Source organism: Notamacropus eugenii, chromosome 1 (genome assembly GCF_028372415.1).
Source record: "Notamacropus eugenii isolate mMacEug1 chromosome 1, mMacEug1.pri_v2, whole genome shotgun sequence".
NCBI classification, from domain to species: domain Eukaryota; kingdom Metazoa; phylum Chordata; class Mammalia; order Diprotodontia; family Macropodidae; genus Notamacropus; species Notamacropus eugenii.
Genome location: NC_092872.1, coordinates 475609563 through 475635660, shown reverse-complemented (window position 1 = coordinate 475635660; position 26098 = coordinate 475609563). Strand labels below are relative to the sequence as shown.

Here is a 26098-nt window from a genome sequence, read left to right as displayed (position 1 = left end):
ATTTACTCCCTTTGTGACCTCATACAAGTCACTTAACTTCTCTGGACCTCAGTTTTCTTCATCTGTAAAAAGAGCAGGTTGAACTTAGATGATCTCTAAGGTCCCTGCCAACTCTAAATCCTATGATCCTATGATAGAGGATGGGGCTGAGGCTGTAAATTTCTTGGGCCCACTTCAGTAATTTTCTGTGGGAACTGGGATGCTTTCTAAAAGCCACAAAGTGGGCCAGTCAGGGAAGCCTAAGCCATAACCTCTGTAGATATGAATAATATAAATGTTAAGTATACTCCACACTTTCTTCTCTCTGTGCCTCTTGAACACCCTGCCCTTGCCTGGGACTTGAGCTAGAGCCCTTTGTTTTCTGTCTTTTCAGCTACTATTTCCGGCCAACCCCTTGGGGCAACTTCGGGCACTTCACTGAAATCCCAGTCCAGCCTGCCTAGCCCCCAGCCTCTCCAGAGCAGTCAGGCACTCCCTCCGGCTACACCAGCTTCAGCATCAGCCCCTACCCCACAGCAGGAGCTTCAGGCCAAAATCCTCAGCCTCTTTAATAGTGGTGCCGCCACTGCTGCTGCAGCAGCCGTTGTGGCCAACAGCAGTCCTACCCCTGCCACAGCTCCCCCAGCAGGCACACAGAACCAGAATTTTGCCACCATGGCTAACAACCAATCTCAGCAGAGATCACAGGCCTCAGGCAACCAGCCTCCAAGTATCTTGGGACAGGGAGGCTCTGCCTGCAACGTAGGCCCCAGGCCCGGGGCTCCATCTCAAGGGCTCTTCGGCCAGTCCTCCAGTCGCCTGGCACCTGCAAGCAATGTTGCTGGCCAAAGGCCAGTGTCCTCCACATATATCAACTTTGATAATCCAAGTGTACAGAAAGCCCTGGACACCCTGATCCAGAGTGGCCCTGCCCTCTCTCACCTGGTGAGTCAAACCACAGCACAGGTGGGACGATCCCAAGCGCCCCTGGGATCCTACCAGAGGCATTACTGATGCTAATCTGTCAATCTCACCCTCCCTTAATCCCTACTCCTCTCTCCTCCAACCACTTACCACATTTTTATAGTTTTTCCAAGGGTGCTCCGTCCACCTGACCACATCCTTACTGAGTGTCATGAACCTGTATCACCACCTTTTCTTCCCACACCCAGCTTTGTTGACCTCCCTCTATGGGCAGAGTTTGATGGGCTCCAAAATTTATGGAGCAGAAGCATAGATGTCTGAACCGAGTTGGCAGTCAGGCATTCCTTGGTCTTATGGGACGAAGAAACTGAAGCCTGGGTTTGGCCCTTCCTTGGGCCAACAGAAATAAGTTTGTGCCCCACTTAGTTTGGAATGTCATTTTGTTTATCGTGGTCCAGAGCCATTGCCTCTGCTCATTCAAAGAGCCACCAGCCTTCTTAGAACAAGGCAGCATTGAAAAGAAAGCTTGCCAGTTTAACACAACATAAATCTATATTCTGCAAAACCTACTCGGGGGAATCAAAAAAGCAATTGGTAAACTGGGTTTGAGTAGACACAGTGTCACCCTCCTTCCAAAAAAAGAGGCAAAAGCTAGGAGAGGCCAGTTTGGGATTTAATAAAATCTTCCCCCAAGGTTTGGGGAAGGAATTGGCCACAGTGTCTCCATGGCCATTTCAGCCTGTTCAGGGTTTTTGCATTTAACTTAGCCATCCCCACAGACCAAATAGTTACACTCACTAACAATTTAGCCCTGATTGTATGCCCATTCCCCAGGTCCCTGTCCTGTGACTGGCCTAGTAGCTTTCCCACAGGTGGTTATCAGGTGGAGGATGGTAAGGAGCCTTATAACATAAGCAAATGCAATTCTAGAACCTGGCCCTAGAATTCCATTTTCTCAGTTTTTTGGGGTTTTGGGGTTTTTTTGTTTTTTGGGTTTTTTTTTTTTTGAGCAATTAGCTTGGAGAAACAGACTGTTCATCTCAACCCACTTGTTTGGTTTTTTGAGGAGAGGAGTTGGGGGCAAGGGATAATTTGAGGGCAGATGTTCTAGCAGCTGCAGTACATCTTGGTATGTACACCTAACCTTCCATTCCCAAGTTTTGAGCCTGAATGAAATTGTTGGTAGGAGAGCATCTGGCTTCTGCTCTCTGTTGGCACCAAAGGAAACTGCTCTTTCCTTGGGGAAAATGCTCATTCCACCCTTCTGAGCCAAAGACTCTGGGGCTTGGGTGGGGCCAGAAGGTTGGGCCTCTAGCTGTGCCGGGGCTTGCAGCTGTTTGAACATGGTTTAGAAAACTCAAGGTCCTTTAGGTGGCAGCTTTTTATGTTCCAACCTGTTTGTGTTACATAGTGTTTTTTTTTTCCTCTTTGAAACTCTTGCGTTGTTAATAAGATAAAAATATTACTTTTTAATTAAAGAAGAAAAATGTGAAAACTGTGTCTGTCCTATTGGATGGTTTTCAGTCTGAATATCTGAAGTGGACCTCTCTGGAACATCCCACCATGGAATCAAATAATGGTATCACTGATTAAATGACTTTGAGTGTTGCATTTCGTAGTATCCTTAACCCTAAATGCCACCTTTCTGCCACCCAATCAACCAGTCTTCGCATCCTTCCAGGGTCAGCTGCTGTCCTTGGCAGGGGAATAAACCAGAAAATTTTTTTAACTTCTGATGCAGCTCACCTAGTGATGAACACTTTATAACTACCTGTAGTAAATGCCTGCTAGATAATTATATTTTGTACTTAAAACACTTGTTTCAACTATAGTTTTTTCTACACAATTCCATACAGCCTCTACTCTTGCTCTTTTGTGCTAGGGAAAGAATTTTGGACTTTGATTCTCTGTTCTTTGTAATGATTAAGGGAAGGAGTTTCCAGTGCCCAGTTCCTCACCTGCCTGAATAACTTCACCATTTCATCCTGACCACTCAAAAAGCAATTAATAGAATCTTAAGCTGAAATGTGCTTTAGAGACGATGTTGTACAGCCTCTTCATCTTATGAAGGAGGAAACTGAGGCTCAAATGGGGGGACAGAAGGGACTTGCTGAAGTCTGCACAACTAGTTCAGAATGGAAATTCCAACCCAGATCTCCCAGCTTCCAGTCAAGTGCTCTTTCCACTATATCACATTTCTTTGCTGCTTTTGTTCGTTGTCCAATGGGATATAGACTGGCAAGAAGGTAGAGTATCCAGAAAAGAAAGACAGCCTAACTCTGGGAAAGGGAATTAGGCCTAGGCCTTTCAGATCCTATGAAAAGTGTGCACCCTTAAAGAAAACAGTGTTTCCCTGAATACCTCTGCTTTGTTCCCTTTTCTTTCCAATACCAACTTGAGACACCACAGGCCATGAAGGGTGTAATAAAATTCATTTTATTGCATTTTGTGCAGACAAGAGTCTAAAAAATTAATACAGTAAAAGCTATAAAGCATTAAACAGGAGCATTCAACAATTGAAGAGAGAACCAACCCCTCCCTTATAATATTGGCACAAAAAACACAAAGATAAATACTGAGAAGGAATGCTGAATACTCAAACACTTGCACAGAAAATTAAAGGCAAGCCCAAGAATAAGAATAATAAATACTCTGGTTTTGGTTTGCAACCTGTCCTATTTACAAGGTCTTTAAACTTCTTTGTGTTGCCCTGCACAGAGATCTCTAAACACAAAAGCATACTAATCACTACAAGGCTATTGAAATATTGCACTCAGAGTAAAAGTCACTTGAATGGACATAAAACATCAAGCTACAGTGATTATAAAGGTAATTTAATGAATGACTTGTGGGAACATTCATAACAAATATATTGCACATGGAGCACATAAAAGGGAGGGGAATTTTTTTAGGGGTCAGAGTTTTTTGTCATCCACAGAAACTCAACCCATGGGGCTGCTGCTTACACCTGGGATCTTGGGTCTTGCCAGCTGGGGAGTCTGGGACTAGACAATGCAGCTTAGTGCCCTGATGTTTGAGGCTGCCTTTTCCTCCAACCATCCTTGGGCAAAGGTCAAACAGTTTGTAGGACTGCTTTTGACCAGAATGACCAGGACTTAATATTTTTCAAGCTGTGTGGCGCTCCTATGCCCTGGTCATTTTGTAAAATATGACCTGGGAGCCCTAATCCATCTCCATTACTGATCAAACCATCTCCCCTACCCTCCATACATTTCTCTTGGTGTCCTACTAAACTCTGTTACCTCAGGCTGGCAAGGGGGGAAGGGAGGAGAAAGGGAGGTCAAACAAGACAAAGGTAGTGTTCAGATGATCTTACTAGGTTCCAAGACCCTGCTGGCTCCCAAACAAGCAAAGGAGAAAAGTACTCTCATAAAGGGAGGAGGGATTAGCTTGGGGGTGCTCCTGGGATGGGGAGGCACTGCAGTCACAGAAGTCAGCGTGCAGGAGCAGAACCAGACAAACATGCAGTGCCTTCTGTTCAAACGGGCTCTCTCGGGTGGAGGTATGAGGAAGGGTGGCTAGCAGGGTCAGGTCTCACAGAACCACAGCTCCATCTCTGTTAACAGGTGAGGACAGGGCTGTGAAGGAGTGATTAGGAATGTGGATGAGGCACAAGCGCCAAGAGGAGAATAATTTTGTATGTCTGGGCAAGAAACAAGTGAAATTTCAGAGCAAAGAACACATTCAGGCCTCCTACCTTCTTCCTCCCGGTGAAAGTCATGCAGGAGGAGAAAGCACTTGGCCCCGAGGTCTGCTGCCCAGACTAGCTATAGCAGCGCTCGAACAGGTTCGTATTCCCCCTGACGACCACTTGAGGAATGGAAGCGGGTACAAGGACCAAATCTGGAAGCTAGAGAGGACTGGATGCACGGCCTCTCCCTCCAGCGGGAATCTGATGCCCCTGCCCCCATCAATTTTCCAAGAAGGAAGCAATCCCTCATCCCTGAATCTGCTTGGGGCAGGTCCGCCGACATTTATTCTGAAAACCTGACCGGAAAGGAACTGAAGAGTGAGGGGAGGAGTAGCAGTGTCTGAGGATGGGAGGATTAGGAAGAGGAACGCTGAGGAGGGACATGGGGGCGGTGCTAGCCAGGCGCGGGCAAGTCTTTGGCTAGGAGCCCAGAAAGTAGAGGCTGGAGACGGGACAAGCAAGGAACCAGCGGGACTGCCCGGGCTACGGCTCTCCAGGTCAAGGCACCGGGGCGGGAAAGGGGAAACTACAGCTCTTGCCCAAGTTCATGGGGTCCTCCACTAGGAGGAAGCACTCTAACCCCTAAGAGGCCCCGACCCCAGGGCGAGGAGGGAGAGGACAGTAAGCGCACATCTCAGCAACTGCAGCCGTAGTGGAAGCTTAAATCCGCAGTGAGATGAATCCAGAAAAGCTGGAGACTTCTCTTCCCTGATTACATTTTAAAAGCCGAGTGGCGCAGGGAAGTGAGAGGAAAGAGCGAAAAGAGAGAAGATGAAGGGACGGGGTCGCCTGGGAGATCCACTAATACCTAATAGCTAAGAAATCGGAGCTACTTCCTCGACCATTTGGGTTTAAGCACGTGGAGATCTATATAAACCCAACCTCCTGGTGCCAGATTACTTCCCGTCCTCTGCCTCCTCGCCTTGCTCCCGAGCTGGAGCGCAGCCTCTCCTGTAGGCAAGCTCAGTGCTGGCGTGGAGGAGTTAAGTTCATTGCGCTTCTAATCACATAAATATGGTCACGTTAAAAATACACGGACTATCTCCTGTACACTATGTACAGGGGCCGGACTCGGCCCCAGCCCCGCTCCAGACCCCCGGCACTCTCTGTCCTATGGGTTCTGGAGGTTCTCAAGAAGGCCGTGAGGGGATCGGAGAGGTCACAGCTCTGGCTGGCCGTTGGTTCGCTCCAAAGATTTCTCCGGGTGAAGGAGGAGGGGTAAAGCTGAGACTCAGGGACAGGGATTCCTGGCCCAGGGACTAGCTTGCGCCGTCGAGGGTGTGCCAAGACCTGCCCCGACACTCCCAGCTCCCAGTGCAAAGGAAGAAGTAGCCTCCACCCAGTCTAAGCAGCACAGTCGATTTCTTCTTGTCCCCAGAGCTTCAGCATCTCCTTGTCTGGGCAGGGTCAGAGATATAAAAACGCGGAGCGGGGCCGGCTCAATCTGTCTCTCGGGGCCCAGCCCCAGATAAGGGGAAGCTGGAAGCAAGTCGAGTCCTCCTTCAGGGAGAGCCAAGGCTCCTGGGTTCAGAGTCCTGCGTCCTGGGACTGGGCAGCGAGAGGGAGTTTGGGACCTGGGCAAGGAAAGGGAGTCTATGTAAACGGCGGTGGCGGCAGGGACGGCGCAGACGGAGATCCAGTGATCCAGGGCAGCTGGGCCCAAGAGCCCGGGAGGGCGTTCCCGCTCTCAGGAGTAGATGGTGATAACCTCACGGCCACCACCACGCACTAGCATCACCCGGTCCAGGTGTTCTGTGAGGACCTCGAGGAACTCCATGTCTGTGGGCAAGTTTGTCATGGAGAAATATCGACGATAACCACTGAGACAGCGGAGTTCCCACTCCCACCTCAGTCCCTTCGATCTCTACCAGCTTTCTCACAACGATGGGGTGAAAAGGGATCGTCACTGCCCAGCAGGGGTCGCCAAGGCTGCTCCAGAGCACCCATATCTCTGTCCGTGGTGCTGAACCCTAATGCCCTGTCGTGGACGGAAGGGAACTGCAAAGAGCAGCCCTGGGGATAGACCCCCAAGACCCAAATCCAATCCCTTGTCTATCCCTGAATCCCTAGCCTAGCCCCCAACCCAGGGCCCTGGCCCTATTTGGCCACCAGGATACAGTTCTCGTCGCCCTTGCGGTTACGTGGTGGTCCAGGCATATTGAGAAGCACCAGCTTCGCATCCTGCGACTTCTTGACGATGGCCTCATTCAGCCTCACAGCTGTGTGCATGCGTCTCACGTTGGACTGGTTCCTGAGGGCAGCCAGGAACATATATGAGCACAAGAAGAAACAGGAAGAACCCACCCAACCCCCAGTCAGGATCTCCCACAGTTAGGGTAAGAGGGTCTAGGGCCCAGTAACACATGGTGGGTACCCTAGGCAGAGAAGGCCTCCAGGAGAGGCCTAGTTGGGTACTTTGGGTGTTAGAATGGTTAGAGGAACAAGGACCCTGACCAACCCAAAAAAGAAAGAGAAAAGGGCTCTCAGAACTTACAAATTCTCCCACTCACTTCAGGCAGCACAAAAGAAACAACAACAAGCAGGAAGAGGGAAAGAAGGAAAGGAAAGGTTGTCAGAGCAGGGACAGGGAGAGGACAAGATGTTTATGAATCCACCAGTCCCAGCCCTGAGAAGAATATAGGTTTAAGCTTCCTAGATGAAAAAAATGTACCCCCTAACACTAGACTTCCTGTGTTGAACAACACTTTGGCTTGACTGACTCCTTAAGAACTCAGATCTTTACAGCACTTCAAATTTTACAAACTCCTTTCCTCACAACAACTCCTTTTTAAAAGTGAGGAAATTGAATCTCAGAAAGGTTGTGACTTTTCCATGGTCACACAGCTAGTAAACCAAGCTTTGAACTCAGGTCTCCTGACTCCGAAACCAGTGATCTTTCATAAGTACCGTAGCTTGAACCTTCAGAAGGGTGAGGCCACCCTCCTCCCACTCCCTGAACCTTGTTTCCCCAACCCAGATTTTCAAACTTGTCCATACGGCTTCATGCTGAAGAAATCCTTGATTCCCTCGGATGAGACTGGGCTGGGGCCTTTGTTTTTCTCAGCCACCACCTTGTCTTTAGTCCAAGTGAGATGCACCTTCTCAGGAGCAGCCTCTCCTTCAGGCTCCTCCCCAGGGGATGGAGAGCTGCTAGGGAAGCTAGGTGCACTTTGGTCATGGATCAGCTGCACCTAGTTGAAGATATCGAGATAGATAACCCCTGAGTTCTTTCTAGCACAACTTATAAGGCCTGCCTCCTGCCACTTCTCCCCCCCTTACCTCCTCTTCTGGCTTCTCTTCACTGTCCCCTGCAGACTCCTCAGGGACGTTGAGTCGAAGTCGAGTGTTAGCTGGGTTCTTCCTCCGAATTGAGCCCCGGGACTCATCTGTGATGCTTTGGATCTGGTAATTAGCCAGGATATGCTTTATGTGCTAAGGGTCTAGTCCTCAAAGTCCAAGGATACCCAGCTCCAATTCCCTATCATTCCTCATCCAACCCATTACTCACATTCAATTAGATTACTCTAAATCCATACCCTTAGAGATAAATTACACAAAACTCATCACTGGCAGCCCTCAGGGATCCAATGCCCATATATCAGCCACTCTAGTAAGACCCTACACTCGCATTCCAAAAGGATCCAGTTATCCCATTAGAAGAGAACCAAATACCAATATCTCATATCTCACACTTTGGGAAACCCTGCTATCCAACATCCTATGTTCCAAGGCTACTTAGAATCCAAGCCAGTCTAGACCCCTTTTAGTTGTCCAGGCAAACTTTGTATACTGTTTATGCATGCCCAGGGGTGAAAGCTGCATCAAAATGATTGGGAATACTTGAATAGTAGAGAAGTCTAGAGAAATTTATGGTCTAGAGGCTGGGAAAACCCATACAAAATGTTGATGATACCCAATGGGCAGCAGTAGGAAAAGGGAGCATTAGAGGCCCAAGTGCCTCTCTCAGAATGGTTCTGATGATACTTATGAACCAGGCCCTGCTTCCTCACCTCTCGCTCTCTCTCATTCTTGGTCAGATGCATTTGCTTGAGTATCTGTGAGCGTTGTTCCATCACCAGTGTCTTCTCATAGGTGTAGGCAGAGATGTCACTCTCATGCTGCCAGACAATACAAAAGGAAGGATGAAGATGGAGATGAAAATGAGAAGTAGGTTCTTTGGTAGAGCATATTGAGGGGTGGCTTGGGTCCCTGCTGCTCCCCTCCTCACAAAAAAATTAACAGGTCAATGTGCCCCAACATACACACACTTACAGTGTACTAGAAGAATTTTTAATTTGTTTAGGTGAGGATGGGAGAGTCCTTGATGGAAGAGATTGTGTCTTTGCTACTTTGTTCTACTTTTAGTAGAACACCTGTTCCTAGGCAAAAGAGACCCCTGTAGGGCATGATTTCAGGACACAAGGAAGCCCTGCTTCCACTTTACCCTAAAATATATCTGCAACATATGACTAAAGTTATCCCATTAAAATTTCTTTCCTTTGAATTCAGCATTTCCTTCCCTCCTGGGTTGTCCTCTTTCCTAGATTAAGGATTCCCCTTTCATGAATCCCCAGTTACAGTTATCTGTAGTGGAGGCTCCCGAGTAACAAATAACCCTGTTAGTTCCATAAGAGGCCCTTTCAGTCAGATAAGGAATGAGTCTGCTCATACCTGTACTCTGACTGGTTTCATTAATGAACCTCAGCACCAACAACAATAGATCATTACCAGTATTTGAGGAGAGAGGGAAAGCCCCAAAACTCTCATGATTCACCCTGCCTCTCTACCCTCCCCCCCCCCCACAAACATACTTGCTTCCCAAAGCACAAAGACAACTCCCACTGGGAACTCCTCTCCTGAGTTGTTGACTGAATTAGGTGCTCCCACCCATTATAGGGCTCCAACTCCCACCACCACCCCCATCTCCCATCCATGTCACCATCATGCATGACCCATTTTCTCTTGCTCTGAACCGAAGCTCCTCAAAACCAGGCTTTCCTAGCCTTGCAAGGTGAAAATTCATTAATCTAATAAACCCAGTGTACTAATATGCTAATGGAAAGGTTATAGGAACTCCCCAGGGCCCTCACTCCAATTCCTAAGCCACACAAAATGTCATTCTAAAAAGGTAACTTCTGGAGAAATTATTATTTAGTCTTTCTATCATATTATATTAACTTGTATAAATTAAATAAAAATAAGAAAAACAGATGAACAAAATACAAATTGGATTAGTGTCACAATCTGGCAACAATATTATATGTGCAATATATATTGATTATTTAAGATAGCTTTATAGCTCTTATCACCTTTCACCTGGAATATTGCAACAGCCTTCTAATTTGGACTCATGCCTTTAATTGGACCTTATAGCTGCCAAAATAATTTTTACCAAAGCAAAGGTCACACCATGTTACACACACACACACACACACACACACACACACACACACACACACTCCTCAATAAACTCCAAAGGTTTACTGTTACCTCTAAGATCAAATATAAACTCTTCTGTTTGACATTTAAAGCTTTTCATAACCAGCTCCTGTCCTGTCTTTATAATATTTTAAAACATTACTTCCCTCCATGCACTCAACAATCCAAATGTACTTGCCTACTTGTTCTTCACACACAACTTTCCATCTCCTGTCTCTGTACTTTTGTCCCAGCTATCCTCAATGCCTGAAATGATCTCCTTCCTCACCTCAGACTTTTATAATACCCAGATTTTCTTAGGACTCAGCTCAATAGCCATCTTCCACAAGACTGTACAGTTGCTAATGCCTTCCTCTCTAAGGCTACTTTCCATCTACTTGGTATTTATCTTATATGTATTAACATATGTTTTCTCCTCCGTTAGAATATAAATTCCTTGAGGGTAAGGAATGTTTTTCCTTGTTCTTTATAATCCCAAAGACTTATCACAGTGCCCATCACCTAGCAAACATTTGCTAACTGCTTGTTGATTGATTATAAAGAACATACATATATACCCGAAATTCTTCAAAAAGTTATATTCTAATATTATGAAAATGTCTTTGCTCCCTTAAAAGGTTGCTGATTCCTAGTCTAGACAAAAATGCAAATCCCCACCATTCCCAGAACCTGAAACAATGCTGGGCACATGGTAGGCACTTGGTGAATTAATGTAAGTAAACAAATGTGTGAATGAGGAAATGGCTATGAATGAAAAAATGAATGAATGAATAGACAATTGAATGAGTAGGTGGATAGATGAGTGGATGAATTAATGAATTAATGAATGAATATGAGTGGGTAAATGAGTGAACTGAAATAAATAAGTAGATGAATGGAGGAACAGATCAAAGGATGAATGAAACAGAAAGGAATAAAGGTGTATAGACATGGATTGGATGATATATAGGGGAAAGGCCAGAGAGCCACAGGCTAGTGGAAGAAAGGACTTCCCAATGAGTCATCTGAGTGAAGGGGTCAAACAAGGAGGACTCTCCCTCACCATCTCTACCACCTCCACCTCTGCTGTAATTCGAAGGTGGTAAAGAAAAGTTGTCAGGTCCTTCTTCATCTGGATGCTATTGTCATCCATCTGTGCCACAGTGAAGATGCGCATCTTGCACTTGCGCCAGACCTAAGGGTGGGGAATGGGGAGTGAGGAGACATAATTCAAAGACAGTGAGATAGCTCCTAGAGAGAGACATTGGAAGAGATGCCTAGGCTCCCACACCACTGGGCAGAAAAGGGAGTTATGGATAAAATTCAGTGCAAAAGGAATCCCTGTCTTGATCCCACCTAATGAAAAAGATCTCTCCGATTAATGCCTAAGGCTCCCCCCTCATAGCTCCTTTACTTTCAGCATTCTCTCCAGGATCCTTTGAAGAGGCACTTTGTATTAGTAAAAAGAGTAAAGGACTAGAGGTGAAGAGACTTCTAGTCCTGGTTCTGCTACACACTTTAATCAGACACACCCTATTGCAATTATCTTGATAATTGCTTTAATTTGAGCAAGTAAATTGCCATTGCTGGACCTCAGCTTTCTGTTAAAAGAGATATTTGGTCTAGACTAGAGATTCTTCAAGGGACCTTTCTAACACTGATATTCCATTCAATAGTCCCTTCTAGTTTGGGCATTTTATAATCTAAGGTCCCTTCCAAATCCAAATTTCTATAGCTATCTATGTATTTATCAGCTACTTTCCTAAAAGGAGTCCTTAGCAGATCTCTGGGCACCTGGAAGAGTGAAGAGATACTAAAAGGGAAGAAAGGAGGAGTGGAAACATGACTGAAAGGAGATACATCTCATGTTCCCCTCCTTTGAAATGTTTTTTTTTCCAGTTTCCAAATGCCCTGCTTTACTACCTAGCCCAGTTTCCAGCCCCCACACATCATTCCTTCTTCTATACCCCAGCACTCCCCACCTCTCCACCATAAACACAAACCTTGTGGTGCTTCAACAGGAAAGGCAGTAGCATGAGCATGCCACCATCATGTACAATCCACCAGACATCAATGCTGCCCTCAGAAAAGCGCTCAGGATTCCCAGGGAACATAGATACGTTCTTGGTGACAAGCAATGCCAAGTGTCCAGCTGTGGTCTCCCGAACCAGCTCTGAGATGACAATATCAACGTGAACCTTGGGCCTGGGGCTCTGAAGGCTGTGTACCTTCCTCCCTCTGAATCCCATGGATGGCTAGCTTCCCCTCCAAATATGACTATATTGATTGGCTGCTCCCTTGGAGCCTGCAGCCAGCTACTCAACCTGAGCACTAAACCAGAGGTCAGATGCCTGGAGTTCCAGTTCCAAGTCCATGATTTATCTACTCTATGGCCTTGAACAGAACATTTAACTCCTCTGTAGCTCAGTTTCTCCTTATACAAAATGGGAATAACAGTCCTTCCCCAAAGGCTTGTTGTGAGGCTAAAATGAGAGACATATGAAAGCTCTTTGCAAAGTATGATAAACAGGATTATTCTGCATCTGTAAACTATATTTGCCTCCAGCCTAGCATATCCTGTGTCCACTGTGCCTTGTAAATCATCCCCTGAGGCACAGAGACAAAGATAGAAAGGCAGAAGGAAGAGGAATCATAACTGACATTTATGTTGCTCTTCGAAGTTTGAAAAGCATACATTATCCCATTAGAACCTCACAATTGTTCTGTGAGATTGGCACTACAGGCGTCCTTATTCTCACTTTAGATACAAAGAAATTGAAGCTCACCAATTGTCACAAAGTTAATGTGAGCATTAGATCTGAACCCAAGTCTCCTACACCTCAAATTCAGCACCTTATCTTCTATACCACACTGTCTCAAAGAGACACAGCAGTAGAAGCAGGGAGACAGAAGGAAGCAAACAGAGAAAAACAGAAGCAGAGACAGCGTGGGGACAGAGGACAAACAAACAAACGTAGTCAGAGGAAACTGGGGTCAGGGGAAATTAGGAATAGAGATGGAGACAGATAGAAATGGGCAGAAAGAGAAGATTTGAATGGTAACCAAAAGATCAAGAGACAATCTTAGAGAGAGAAACAGAGATGATGACAGACAGAAATAGAGCTGGTCCCAAAAAAGAACATGCTTTGTGTCCCTCCCTGACATGGGACCCACTCCAAGTGCCCCTTCCAAAAGACCCCCTTACCAATGAAGTTCCTCCAGGTCTGATGATCCTCCTTCTGGCGCCAGTTCCGGGGCCAACCAACTAGCACAGTGTTATGCTGTAGACCCCCAAGTCCCCCTGACTGGATGAGGTGTGATACCCCATCCCGAAGGTTGGAAGAGATCACCACCTGGCAGAAACCCTTCACCTTTTCAGCCTCCATCAGTCGTCGAATAGACTTGGGTGGATGAGAGGGGACACAATGTACAAAAAATAGAATCAGAAGCAGCTGAAGCCTTTAGCTCTAGCTCTCTCAGGCAGATGAATGCCAAAAGCCTAGTGGAGCAACAGCTGATGCTATTAAGCTACATAAGGAACCAGGGACCCAATTGCACATGGCCTCCATCCTTCCCTCTACAATTCATCTTCACCAATCCTAGCCTTATCCCTAAGAATGGTAGGACCTCTCAGCCCTAGGGGAAGTCTAAACTTGTGAACACACTGGTACAATGGGAGAAGCCCCAGACTAGCAATCAGTAGGTCTAAATATGAGTCCCATCTCCTCCTCTAACTCTATGACCTTGAACAAATCATGTGAGCCTTAGGTTCTAGTATCAAGAAGCTGGACTGAATTATCTCTAAGGTTCCTCCTAACTTTAACACCCTATGAAAAAGTGGACTATGGAAGTAGAAAGAGGACTGGGTTTTTAGTCAGAGGATCCAGATTCAATTTCTGATTCTATCATCAATTTGCCATTTTGAGCTAGTCTCTTCCCTCAGTCTAGACTTCAGTTTTCTCCTGTGCAAAATTAGGAGGATTAGATTATCTCTGATCTCTAAGATTCCTTCCAGCTTTCACATGATAATAATCTCTGGGTGGGAATAGTTAAAGCTAATCTTTCAAGGCCTTCAAACTCTCAATCCTATGATATTTTGATACCTCTTCTGCCCTCTGGGCCTGGGGGTGGTTGTCCAAGAAGGTGCCCTCCAGCACAGAACCCACAATGGTCAGGCCCTTCCCAGCCTTGAGTTGGGAGGTCAGTGAGAGTAGCTGTGGATGCACCACATTCTGGTCCTGGTCCACTCGAACAAGTACAAGCAGCTGGGGCCTGGATTGAGAGGCAGGGTTGAGGGGAGAATGATATGATAAGAAACAGATTCAAGGTCATCAGGGAAAAAACAGCAAGAGAGAACCTGCAGAGTATTAGGCATGAGACACAGCGCTGGGTCTTGACCAAGGGGAGATGGATCTTCAAGAACCATGGGCATGGAGGGAGCTAAGAGAACTAGGTTCTACTCCAAGTTCTCTTCCTAACTTGCTGTATAACGTTGGAGAAGTCATTTCCCATCTTACCACCTTACCCGTCTCTTACTCTGTTCCACACAATGTTACATCTCCTGAATGAGCATTCTCTCTGGCTGTCTCCCATGCCTGCAATGCTCTCCCTCCTCATCTCTAGCTTGTGTCATTCATGGCTTTCTTCAGGTCTCATCTAAAGTCCCACCTTCTGCCAGAAGCCTTTCCCAGCCCTTAGTGCTTTCTCTCTGAGAACAAACCCTCAGTTTGTTCTGTATATAACTTGTTTGTACATAGTTGTTCACATGTTGTCTCCACCATCAGACTGTGAGCTCCTTAAGAGTAAAGTGTTTTTTACCTTTCTTTGAATCCTCAGCACTTAGTACTGTGCCTATCTCATAGTAGGCCCTTAATTAATGCTAGTTAACTCAGTGACTGACTTCTCATCTCAGCTTCATTTTTCTCATGTGTAAAATGAAAGCACTGAAGATGGTTTCTACGGTCCTTCCCATGTCAGGTATTCTGTGTTCTAAGCTCCCTTTCATCCCTAACATTCAAAGAGTCAATGATAATCCAGTACATGGTATTTTCTGTTGGGGGTTTGGGGAATGGGGAAAAGGTAGAAATCGGGTACAGAGTCAGTTCTCCAAGCATGGGAAATTCTTTGAGGAGAATTTATTGAATAGGAATGGAGTGGCCTAGATGTCGGAATAAGAAAGCAAGCTGAAGGGCTCAGTTTCCAGGAACGTTCTCCCTCCTCTCACACCCCTGCTACTCACCTCCAGTTTTTGGTGTGCGGAGGGCCTTCCTCCAGTCGCAACAGGGCATATCGGGCAGCACTGAGGGAGAGTCCTCTAATCCCATCACCCCACTCCTTCTCTGCCCTAAGGTCAAAGGAGGTACAGAAAGGCAGGAATCAAAGGGACCTAGTAGAGCCATCATTCTCTGAATTCAGGACTTAGAGAGGTTATAGGGGCTGAGATTCTTAACCTCACATTCTCCTCAGGGAATTGAGGGAGGGAGGGAAAGAAGGAAGGAAGGAAGGAAGGAAGGAAGGAAGGAAGGAAGGAAGGAAGGAAGGAAGGAAGGAAGGAAGGAAGGAGGGAGGGAGGGAGGGAGGTAAGAAGGTATCATTTCATTTTTCCTTTACTTTTCCAACCCAAACTATCCATTCTCTCTACCATTTCCCTCACCCAATACCCTCTCCCCCAACACTCCTCATTTCCCATATCTCCAATTTCATCCAGTTTCTTCCTTTGCTCCAGTGCCATCCCAGTTCTCTCTATCACCTCCAACATCTTCTAATTCCTTCTCCTTATCCCCCCCAAACTTCAGTTGTCACTCACCCTCGGTATTCAATGTATTTGTAGATGAGACCAGCAATGAGCATGGCAACCAGGGCATAGTACCAAGAGCATATGAACATGAGAGCCAAACAGAGGCTCATACCCAGAAAGGAGAGGGTCCTGAAAGAACATAAGACAACGCCAGGGAGTAAGCACCAATTTTGCCCCCTCCAACTTACTAATTCCCTGAGCAGGGGCTATACCTAAGGACTGGGAAGGGTCTGAAATGTCCCCAGAGGATATAATATAGTCAAGGTTCCAAGGCCATTCCTGGATGCTATGGGGCAGGAAGGGAGAGCTTAGGGATAGCTCTGGGACAAGAATCCTGAACCTTCTCTAGTGGATAAGAGGGACCCTATGGAAGTCTCTCAAGACTTTTTCCTGGGAAAAATCTATATGTCCCTTTGCCATACATATATCTTGGTAAAATAATGTTATAGTGGCAACTCAAGTCATCTGATAGGATTTTGTGGAAGGGTAGAACTCAGCCTATCTGCTTTACCACTTTAAGACCTAGTTTCATTTTGGCATTTTCATCACTGGGAAAGAAACAGATTCTTCTCTTCCCCACCTCTAACCTATTGCCTGGTTTCAAGGCTGGTGCTGGGATCTCTTGTGTAACTTAAGAAGAGTTTTGCCCAGAGCCCTCACGCACAGCCTATGACAGGTTTATTTGAGTTAGGGCAGGGGCCAACTAAAAGATCCAGCCCCTCTAATTCTGCAAATGAAGAAGGCAACTAGGATGGAGGATGCACAAAGACAGGAGGAATTAAGGAATTAAGGAAGGGGGTCTCCCATATACCCCAGGTGTTAGGAAGCAGTGAGGCAGCTTCTTAAAAACTGACCAGAAGAATTGACAAGAAATCAGGCTAGGGAAGAGTCAATAGATAAGAACAAATAGAAAGACACCCCTCCCCTGCTCAGAGAGTCCTTCATCAGAACCTTTCTTTCCCTTGTTGGAGAGTTCTAGAGCTAGCAGGCAAGGATGGGGAGACCTCTGCGTGGGAAATGGGGATTTGAGGGTCCAGGCCCTGAGTGCACACCAGTGATAGTAGCGGAAACGGGGCCTCCAGTTGGGTGTCCTCAGTAGCGTCTGCACTGCACAGGCCAAGTTCACAAACATGTAGCACATCAGAAAGAACCTGGAGCAGAGAAAGGACATGAAAGACGTAGAGACAGAGACAGCCTTGTTCTCAGAGGGCAGAACCAGCAGCAAGGCAAAAAATTGCAGCCAGGCAGATTTCAACTCATTTAAGGAAAGACCTCCTAACAATTAGAGCCATCCCAAAATGGGATGGAAGATAGTGGTTTCCCCCTCATTGGTGGAGTCTATAAAAGACTGGATTTGTGGAATGGATTCTTGTTCAAGTATGGATTGGACTGTTCAGGAATGGTCTCTGATGTCCCTTCCAATTCTTAATTTCTGTGATAGGGACAGAGACAGAAACAGAGACTGTACCTTTGAGGCATTTTGGTGCAAAGGAGATAGTCCTGCCTGGCAATCAAGAGACACGGATTTTAGCCCCAGACATGCCACCAGCTCTCTGTGTGACCTTGGGCATGTCATTTTCCCTCTCTCAGCCTCAGTTTCCTCCTTTCTAAAAGGAAGGGGGTTGGACTAGGTGAATTCTAAAATCCATCCTAGCTTTAACATTCTGTAATTTTATGGTGAAATGAACAAAGAGGACAAAAACACAAAAATGGGACAGAGACATAGAGACCTAAGAAAGACATGGAAACTGAAACTCAGAAAATGGATAGGCATTATCCAGGGTAGGTGGGTGAAAACCATGGTTCAGGGCCCAAGAGGGGATTATGGACTCAAGTTCTGACTCTTTTTGAGCAATACAACAAAATTGCAGTAGAATGGAATAATATGGAAGCCCTCTTAGAATTTGTTGTGAAGGAGAGTGACCTTTAGATATATTGAAAGGGCTATGAGGACATGCTGACTGTTGCATCAGTATTCACAGAGGAAGATGAAGGAAAGACTCCACATGAACAGAAGAAAGATCAACGTGGAAATATTAAGGAGAGAGGAGCCCACATAAAAAGTATGGAGGAAGGGATAATGTCCTTTGCTTGATTATATTTTTTTGTTACAAAAGAAGAGTCTATTCAAGAAAGGAGTAATTGAGAATGATATTGATATTAAAAATATTGAAAAAAGTATCATCAAAAACATTTAAAAACAGAAAAAAAGGATGAGAGAGTAAAGGGCCTCACAGGAAAAAATGGAAGGAGAACCCATTTCAACAGGAATAGGAGAAAGGGAATTACATGGAGATAAATAAGAGAGTGACAGGGCACCCACATTGAGACAATGAGGGAGAAGAAAGGAGACTCACATAGAGAGAATGGGGGCAACCTCATCTAGGGAGGCAATGAGGATGCCAATCTCGCAGATGCAGGCAGTCAGGAGTAGGGCCCATGTTGGCTCCCCATTGGCTTTGCCATGGCCAAAGACCTGAAGGCAGAACAACAATCATGTTAAAATCAGGACAGAGAAAAAAAGGGTCTTCCCATCCCTCTCCCTTAACCCTAAAATCCAGGAAAGCAGAGACTCTGGCATGGAAATGGATTGGGAAGGCAACTTGGATATTATCCCCATCCTTCCCTTCCCTGATATGCCCCTGGGCACCAAATCCTTTCCAGCTACAGGATGGTACCTAAGGTGTACATATGATAGGCCTGGCTCATCCCTAGGAAGAATAATTGACCCAGTGCATACTGAGAAGGTTATGGGATATGTGTGATTTGCGGTCTGAGAAGGCCTGAAGCCATCTCCAGGGAGCATGAGATATCCAGCTTATGGGCAGGGGGGAACCCCCAAAGTTATTCCCAAGGAATAGGAAAGGACCTAGCATATGGAACATAGGGTAGCCCCTAGGGAGGGTGGGACTTGGGGATTTTAGGGGAGTGTGGCCTGGGGCAGCCAGTAGGGGATGTGAGGTAGACTACACTGTCACTGTCTAGGGACCATAACAAGGTCTATTGAGACCTACAGAGAACAAGGTCTGTAGAGACAAGATCTATATGTGTATAAGCCTTAGGTTTACATACCAACATGAGCTGGGGAGCTACCACCTTTTCCCCCACCTCAGTCCCTCGTTAGCTGTACGGTTTCATCTAGCAGATATGGGCAGGCTTCAGAGCAGAGAAGCCTCCAAATCATGGAGCCCAGAATCACCTCAATTTGCCCTAGAAATGACCCTGCTCCCCAAAAGATGACATCACCCATGTGACACACCACTCCTTTATTTCCTATACACACACACACACACCCCTAACCTCCCCCCTAAATCACTTGCCACTGACCCTCAAGAAGGGCACAATGCCATCCCGGGAGATGGCCTGAAGGAGGCGAGGGGCTCCTGTGAGACTCTGCAGCCCAGCACCGCAGGTGGAGAAGAAGGAACCAATGACGATGACCCACGGAGAGGGCCAAGCCAGAGTACCCACCACCAGGTTCCCATTCACTGCTTCACCAAACCTGGGGAAAGGCATCTCTCTTAGGCAGGGGCTCCACTGACATGAGTGGAACCCACTCAACTCTGCTCACACCCTCTACTTGACCCTCTCAAGTCCAAGATAACAGGTACTTATCTTTCAAGGATCTTTCGGGTCCCTTATAACTCTAAGTTCTATGATGTTAGGAACCTATGGGGGAAACCTATGTACCCAGCCCTAGACTTGATGCTATGGGGAATCAGAGAGAATCCTAACACATGGTCCCTGTCTTTGGGGAGTTCATAGTCTATTTGTGGAGCAAAGAGGCACACCTGTGAAACAGCTGGAGACCCAATATGACATATATGAGTAAGAACTGAGGACAGAGTGAATGTGCATTATAAGGGCTCAGAAGAGCAAGGTATCATTGTGAGCAGTCAAGGGAGACTTCTTTAAGGAGGAGAGAATTTCACGGTGGGTAAAGTTTGGATAATTGAGGAGATGGTACTGGCAGAGAAGCAAAGCTATGGGTGGCAACGTCTAAGGCAGGAAATTGTGAGGAGGTGAGCCTGGTTGGAACAGAAGACTCATGTTGAAAAGGCATTGGAAAAGAGTTTGGAGCAGATTGTGAAAGGGCTTAGAATACCAGGTTAAGAGTTTGGATTTTGTCCTAAAAACAATAATCTTTGTAGGTTTCTGATCAGCAAAGTGATATTTTCAGTCTTGGTCTGGTGGCACATGCACATATAGCAACCCCACCCTCTCCCTTCAGTCCTTCCTTCCTCATCCTTTCTGAGTGTTTGGTTTCCCTGAAATCCCCATCACCCTGCTTACTTGTCCCTCAGGACGACTCCCTCAATGCAGGCTCCAAACAAGACTACAGAACTGATGTCTTTGGATTGCAAAGTGAAGGAGAATGAATCCAGGATGACAAAAAGATACCATTCTATCCATAGAAATGGGAGCCCCTACCTGTGACCTGGATCACATGTGCACACACACACACACACACACACACACACACACACACACACATCCTCAACTCAACCACTTCACCTAACTCAGCTTGTGACTTTGGAGTACTCAACAAATCAGAGCTGCCCCTAACTAGGCAAGGGCTGGTAGTCAGGAAAGACATTTTAGTCCTGGAAATACCACTAATTTGTGTGATGCTAAACAAGTTACTTTCCTTTATGGGTCTCATTTTCTTCCTATATAAAATTAAGAGACTGAACTACTAGACAATCTCTAAGATCTTGATCTAGCATTCTATGGTGTAAAGTCTCTTTCAGCTCTGACGTTTTATGAGTCTAAGGATACAGACAGCAGAAGTGGTAGCGATAGCCAAGATGGTACCAGTAGGGATGGACTTCTGGGCATCACGAAGGTCCCCTGAGCGATTGGAACCAGCCATTATCCCTGTGGACAGAGCAATATAGCTGGAGCCAGGGCCAGGAGCAGGAGCATAAGGGACAATCCAGAGAGTAGGACATGGGCACAAGCACATCATCTCCCTCATCCCAAGTTCCTGCCTCTCCCTCTTCCCTTTCACCTGTGACTGAAGGGAAATAGATGCCGACCAGGAGGGTGAAATAGGAGGTCATGTCGCTGAAGACATAGGGCTGATCCATGTTGAGAGGAGTCGCCTCAGGCAGGGGTATGGAAGGCATGCCTTGCTTCTCTACAATCACACCTTTGGTCAGATAACTGCTCCAAAGGTTTTCTGTGGAGAGAAAGGTATTCTGGTGGAGACTATGGTCAGGACATTCAAGATACAAGATCAAAGGTCAGAGTCTCTTTGGGGGGCAGGGATTCATAGTTTTCTAATATAGAATCTTTTCCTTCAGGAAATTCATTCTTATACATTCAGCTCAACAAAATGTTTCTTGATCACAACCCTATCAAGGAGAAGGAAACAATCTCTCCACCTATCTCATAGCCACTTTATTCTTGTTCTACATGCTTACTTATACTCCAATTCAGATTGTAGCTATCTGTATAAAATAAGTTTTATCCTTTCTACTGCATTATAAATTCTTTGAGGTCAGGGACCATGTCTTATTATCTTTACATCTTTCCCAACAGGGAGCACAGCATTTTGCACACAGTAGATACTTGTTTAATAAATGTTTGATGATAGAATGGGGGGAAACAACCATTTATACAGCACCTACTACATGCTGGGCACTGAAGTAAACACTTTAAAATTATCCCATTTGGTCCTTACAGCCACCCTTGGAAGAGGGTGCTTTTACTATCCCCCATTTTACAGATGAGGAAATTGAGGTAGATGGGGGTTAAGTGACTTGCCCAGGGTCACATGGCTAGTAAATATCAGAGGCCAGATTTGAATTCAGGTCCTCCAGGCCCAGCACTCTATCCATCTCTCAATCAATCCCCTTTGTCTCCAGAGTGCCTCTCCTAAGGTTTCAGAGCTTTACAAGAATGAAACAGGGGCTGAACCCTGATTCTATAATATTAAACTCATAATAATACTTCACATTTCTTAAGCACCAACAATTCATAAAACTATTTCTTAACAGTATTATGAGATAGGTGGAACAAGTGATATTCTCCATATTTTATGGCTAAGGAAAGAGGATTAGTATTCTTCATTTTACAAATGAAAAAACTGAGTCTCAGAGAGGGATTAGGAGCTGCCAAAAACTTTGGAACCCACATCTGTGGGTCCACTACTGACCTGAGTCCACTACTCTTTCCACTGTACCTGGATGTTTCTAACATTAGTAGAAGTACTGTTGTGACCATTTCACAGGTGAGAAAGGGAGGCTCGAATGACTTGCCTTCTCCTCTCTCTCCTTCCCTGCTTGATAACACCCAAGGGAGTAAGCAGTGTAGCCCGGAATGAATTCAGGCAGAAAGCCTCCAGGGCTTTTTTCTCTGTACCACAGCTGCCTTAAAACTTCCTGCCTCCACAATTCCCTATCCTCTCTAGTCCATCATCCCCAGGGAAAGCTTGACCCAGCTCATCAATTTTCCCTTTGAGTCTGACCCCCTTGTTTCCATACCTTTGATCAGGCCGCTGGCTGCACCAGGGATGCCTTGGATCTCGGTGACATTGTTAAGAGTGAAGTATTCATCACAGGTGGCATTGAGGAACCGGGAGGAGCAAAATAGCCCCCAAAGCCTGGTGGTCACCGTCTCATTGCCCTCCCAGGCTAGCTTGGCACAGATGTCAAAGCCGTGTCGTGAGAGGGTGCGGTTCCCCAAAAGGCAGATTCTAATGAGAGGGGGTAGAGACTTAATAGGGCAGGGACAGTTGGATCCTAACCTGGAAACTGGGAAGAAAGGATTCTTCCCTATGGACCCTTTTACAGCCAAAGCCTGAATCCCCTGTACTCTGCCTAGTGAGCAGTCTTCCCAGGATGATAATTATAACTCACATTTCTTTATAGACTGAATATTTTCAAAGCACTTTTCTCACAACAGCTCCATGAGATAGCTGGTGCAAGTACTATAGTCTCCATTTTTATGGATGATGAAACTGAGGGCCAGAGAAAAGACACACCTTTCTCACAGCAAGTGTTAGATCTTCTAAAATGAAAGTTTTTGGCTATAAATCTAGGGATATTTTCACTATCCCGTCCTGTCTCTGCCATAATAGCTCACATTTGTCTTATTGGTCTTAATAGAGTCTGCCCCCAAATAAAGACCATATTCATACAAGTCTATCTCTTTGAAAGCAAAAAAAAAAAATCTAGATTTATGCTGAAAATAATACTGGTAATACGACATAGAATAGTCACATTTGGGAGAAAAGTGCAGCCTATATTTGCATCAACACAATACATAACACATTATCATCATAATCTATTTTATGTAGTTATCACATTTGATTCCTCACAACATTAGGCAGGTGGCATACGTATTATTACCCCCATCTTATAGACAAGAAAACTGTGGCTTAAATAGAGGAAGGGGCTTATCTACAATCACACAACTGGTAAATCACAGAGCCAGGATAGGTCTTCTGGCTCCTAAACCAGTGGTCTTCTATGACACCCATACTTCCTATTGGCTTGTTCTCTTCTTAGAGGAGGTTAATTCATCCTGCACCAATACCACAGAGGGGCTACAGGAGAGGAAAAGTAGGAGGCAGGGAAATGGCTGGGGGATACAGTCCAGAAAGGGGTGGTTTCCTAGTGTCTAGAGCTTAGAAATGAAGGATTAGGGTTGGAGAACTGGCAGGGCTCCTAGCTGAGGCCTCAAAAGCCCCAATGATTTGTCCCAGGTGACACATTGGGACTAGAACACTGGCCTCCCAACACCCAATCTTTGGCCTTTTCTTACAACCCATAGCCCATACTGTAACAACTCACGGGAAGTTAGGTGGGTCAAAGGCAGACTTGATGACCCCTGCATAGATGGCAAGGATTGAGAGAATGACACAGCCCAAGAAGACAAGTGCAAACTTGTTGACGTATTTGACACCCACAAAGACGACTGTAGCCATGCATGTGAGCACACAGGTGCCATACACACGCATGTTGTTCAGCAGAGCAGCAGCCTCTCCACTCGCATCCTCAGCCTTGAAGATGGCCATGGCTGGGAATATGTATGCCTGGAGGGACAGAGAGAGAAGCAAAGGAGGTCCCCTTCCTTCCTTGGCCTCTATCTCTCATGGGATCTTAAACCCTCAAACCATCCCATGACTCCCTTCAGGTTCCAACTACCACCTCAGCTACTCTTATTCCTGGGCACCTCCTTCAGCCTCCATCCTGTTCAGTCATGATTGGACTATTTCCAGAAGGCTGTTAAGCCGCTATCCAGCATCCTGAAATATGCTTTGTGCTTTTCTTTTTTGTTCCCAACTGAAGCCTAAGCCCTACAACTTTGCTGCAGTGGTTTGCCTATGAGGGATGTATCTGGCCTATCTGAGGGAAAGAGCCATTCTGCTTTCAGTCTTCTCCTCTGTGTTACCTTCTCAGTCATCTAAGTCTTTAACTGAGTTCCTTTGGGAAAACCCCTTACCCTCCTTCCCAGATTCAGTCACCAAGTCCCACTAATTCATCCTCCTCAATCCCTCTTGTGTCTTACTCTTTCTCTCTATTCCAACTGCTAACACCTTGTTTCACTTCTCAAAGCAACCATCCTAACAGCTTCCTAACTCGTCTCTCAGCCTTCAGTTTCTCTTAATCCAATCCATATTTCACACCATGCCCAGAATCATCTTTTTCTAATTCACAAATCTGACTGTCTCCCTCTCCAGCTTCAAAAACCTTCAACTACTCCCCAATAAAATCCAAGTTCCTTAGCTTGGCATTTAACACCTTCCACAATCTTGCACCAAGATTCTTTTGTAGGCTTACCTCCCACCATTTTCCCATCTGAACTCTTTGCTCATTTGGAGTGGTCCTCAATTTCCCTGGAAAACTTGGTCCATACTTTTCTTCTTCTTGACATATTCTATCCAGTTCCTCTGTACCTGATCTCACCTACCTTCAAGGCCCAGATTAAATCATACCTTCTCAATTAACTCTTCCCTTACTCCCTATGTGGGAGTGTTCTTTACCTCTCCTGACCACCTGAAGCACTGATTGTCACCTTCTCCTACAATAGCTTAATAGTTTGTATTGTTATGTTTTGATTCTCTTTTCATATCTTATCTCCTTAACTGGACTGTGAGCTCTTTGAGGGCAGGTAGGGACCTTGCTTCTATCTTTATAGACTTCTCACTACTAATAATAATAGCTCACATTTGAATAGTGCTTTACACTTAGCAAAAGGCTTTCCTCAGAACCTATGAAGTAGGTAATATAATTATTAATTCCACTTCACAGCTGAGAAAACTGAGGGTCAAGGAGATAAAGAAATTTACCTGAAGCCAAGGTGAAGAAATTTATCTAAGGCTGGGATAAAAACTCAAAATCCCAGAGTTGGGCAGGACCTGAAATGAATAGTCCAAGCCCTATCTGGAAAGGAATCCTCTTGATCTCCCAGACAAATGACCACCCAGAATTTGTTTGAAGACTTTTAGTGGGGGGGGGGGGTGCTCATTCTGCTTTGGGACAGCTCTAAATGGGAGGGCATTTTATACTTAGAACAAATCCCAAAATCTCCTTCTCTATAGTTTCCTTCCACTGCTTCACACAGTCTTCTACATGGGCAGTCTTTCAAATGGATTGCAATGGCCCCACCTTAACCTTCTCTTTTGTACCCTAAACACCCTCAGTTCCTCATATGGGTTGGTTTTCTGTGCTCTGTCAATAATGGTCACCTCCCAGGTCTTCAGTCTTTTACTTCTCTTCCCACTACACCTCAATGTCTCCTTTTTACATGCTCTCAATAAGGGTTTGTTGATTGACTGATCACAGCCCTCCAGAATTCCAATCCTCCTCTCACCAGCAGGATCTCAATGGTGCCCAGAATGTACATGGCTCCTGCAAAGGTGGTGCCAAGGTAGAAGCAAAGGCCTACAGCTCCCCCGAACTCAGGGCCCAGTGACCGGGAGATCATATAGTAGGAACCACCAGCTGTGGAAAGAGAAGGCCATCACGGGATGGAAAAAGGCTGGATAGGGAGAGATTAGGCTAAGAGCAGCATGCAGGGGTGATCATTTGGAGGGATTACATCTACACTCCCTATAGATCCCTAGAAGAAAGACCCCAAGGTACCCCAAGGAATGACTCTGTGCCTAGATTAGCAGCATTAATCAGCAGATGTCTAATTATCCCCAAAATAAGGTCATAGCTCAAACAGGAATGAGAGAGGAAGATTGCAGGAGGATTCCTGACTCAGTTATGGCCCATTCATCATCAACAATACCAACCAATATAGATTAACTCCCT

General features: G+C 45.7%; 2 protein-coding genes across 10 annotated transcripts in view; one reads left to right on the top strand and one right to left on the bottom strand.

The window, feature by feature from the left end:
- NCOA5 (nuclear receptor coactivator 5) overlaps positions 1 to 2398 on the top strand; it is a 29281-nt gene extending 26883 nt beyond the window's left edge. For all 9 annotated transcript variants that reach the window (XM_072632373.1, XM_072632372.1, XM_072632371.1 and 6 more), the window contains one exon: positions 374 to 2398. In XM_072632373.1, coding sequence (XP_072488474.1) covers positions 374 to 993 — 620 coding nt within the window. In that variant the 3' untranslated portion in view covers positions 994 to 2398. The remainder of the gene's footprint in view (positions 1 to 373) is intronic.
- A 923-nt stretch (positions 2399 to 3321) lies between these two features.
- The window catches only part of SLC12A5 (solute carrier family 12 member 5), a 40928-nt gene continuing 18151 nt past the window's right edge, over positions 3322 to 26098 (bottom strand). Inside the window, exons 6-25 of the mRNA XM_072632380.1 lie at positions 25653 to 25783; positions 23630 to 23871; positions 22319 to 22530; positions 20842 to 21012; positions 20610 to 20708; positions 20124 to 20181; positions 19158 to 19332; positions 18188 to 18306; positions 16883 to 16981; positions 15840 to 15959; positions 15273 to 15377; positions 14137 to 14305; positions 13239 to 13434; positions 12037 to 12206; positions 11097 to 11228; positions 8626 to 8733; positions 7895 to 8017; positions 7613 to 7806; positions 6733 to 6866; positions 3322 to 6394 (exon numbers count right to left, since the gene is read on the bottom strand). Of these exons, the coding sequence (XP_072488481.1) occupies positions 6303 to 6394; positions 6733 to 6866; positions 7613 to 7806; positions 7895 to 8017; positions 8626 to 8733; positions 11097 to 11228; positions 12037 to 12206; positions 13239 to 13434; positions 14137 to 14305; positions 15273 to 15377; positions 15840 to 15959; positions 16883 to 16981; positions 18188 to 18306; positions 19158 to 19332; positions 20124 to 20181; positions 20610 to 20708; positions 20842 to 21012; positions 22319 to 22530; positions 23630 to 23871; positions 25653 to 25783 (2849 nt within the window). The 3' untranslated portion in view covers positions 3322 to 6302. The remainder of the gene's footprint in view (positions 6395 to 6732; positions 6867 to 7612; positions 7807 to 7894; positions 8018 to 8625; positions 8734 to 11096; positions 11229 to 12036; positions 12207 to 13238; positions 13435 to 14136; positions 14306 to 15272; positions 15378 to 15839; positions 15960 to 16882; positions 16982 to 18187; positions 18307 to 19157; positions 19333 to 20123; positions 20182 to 20609; positions 20709 to 20841; positions 21013 to 22318; positions 22531 to 23629; positions 23872 to 25652; positions 25784 to 26098) is intronic.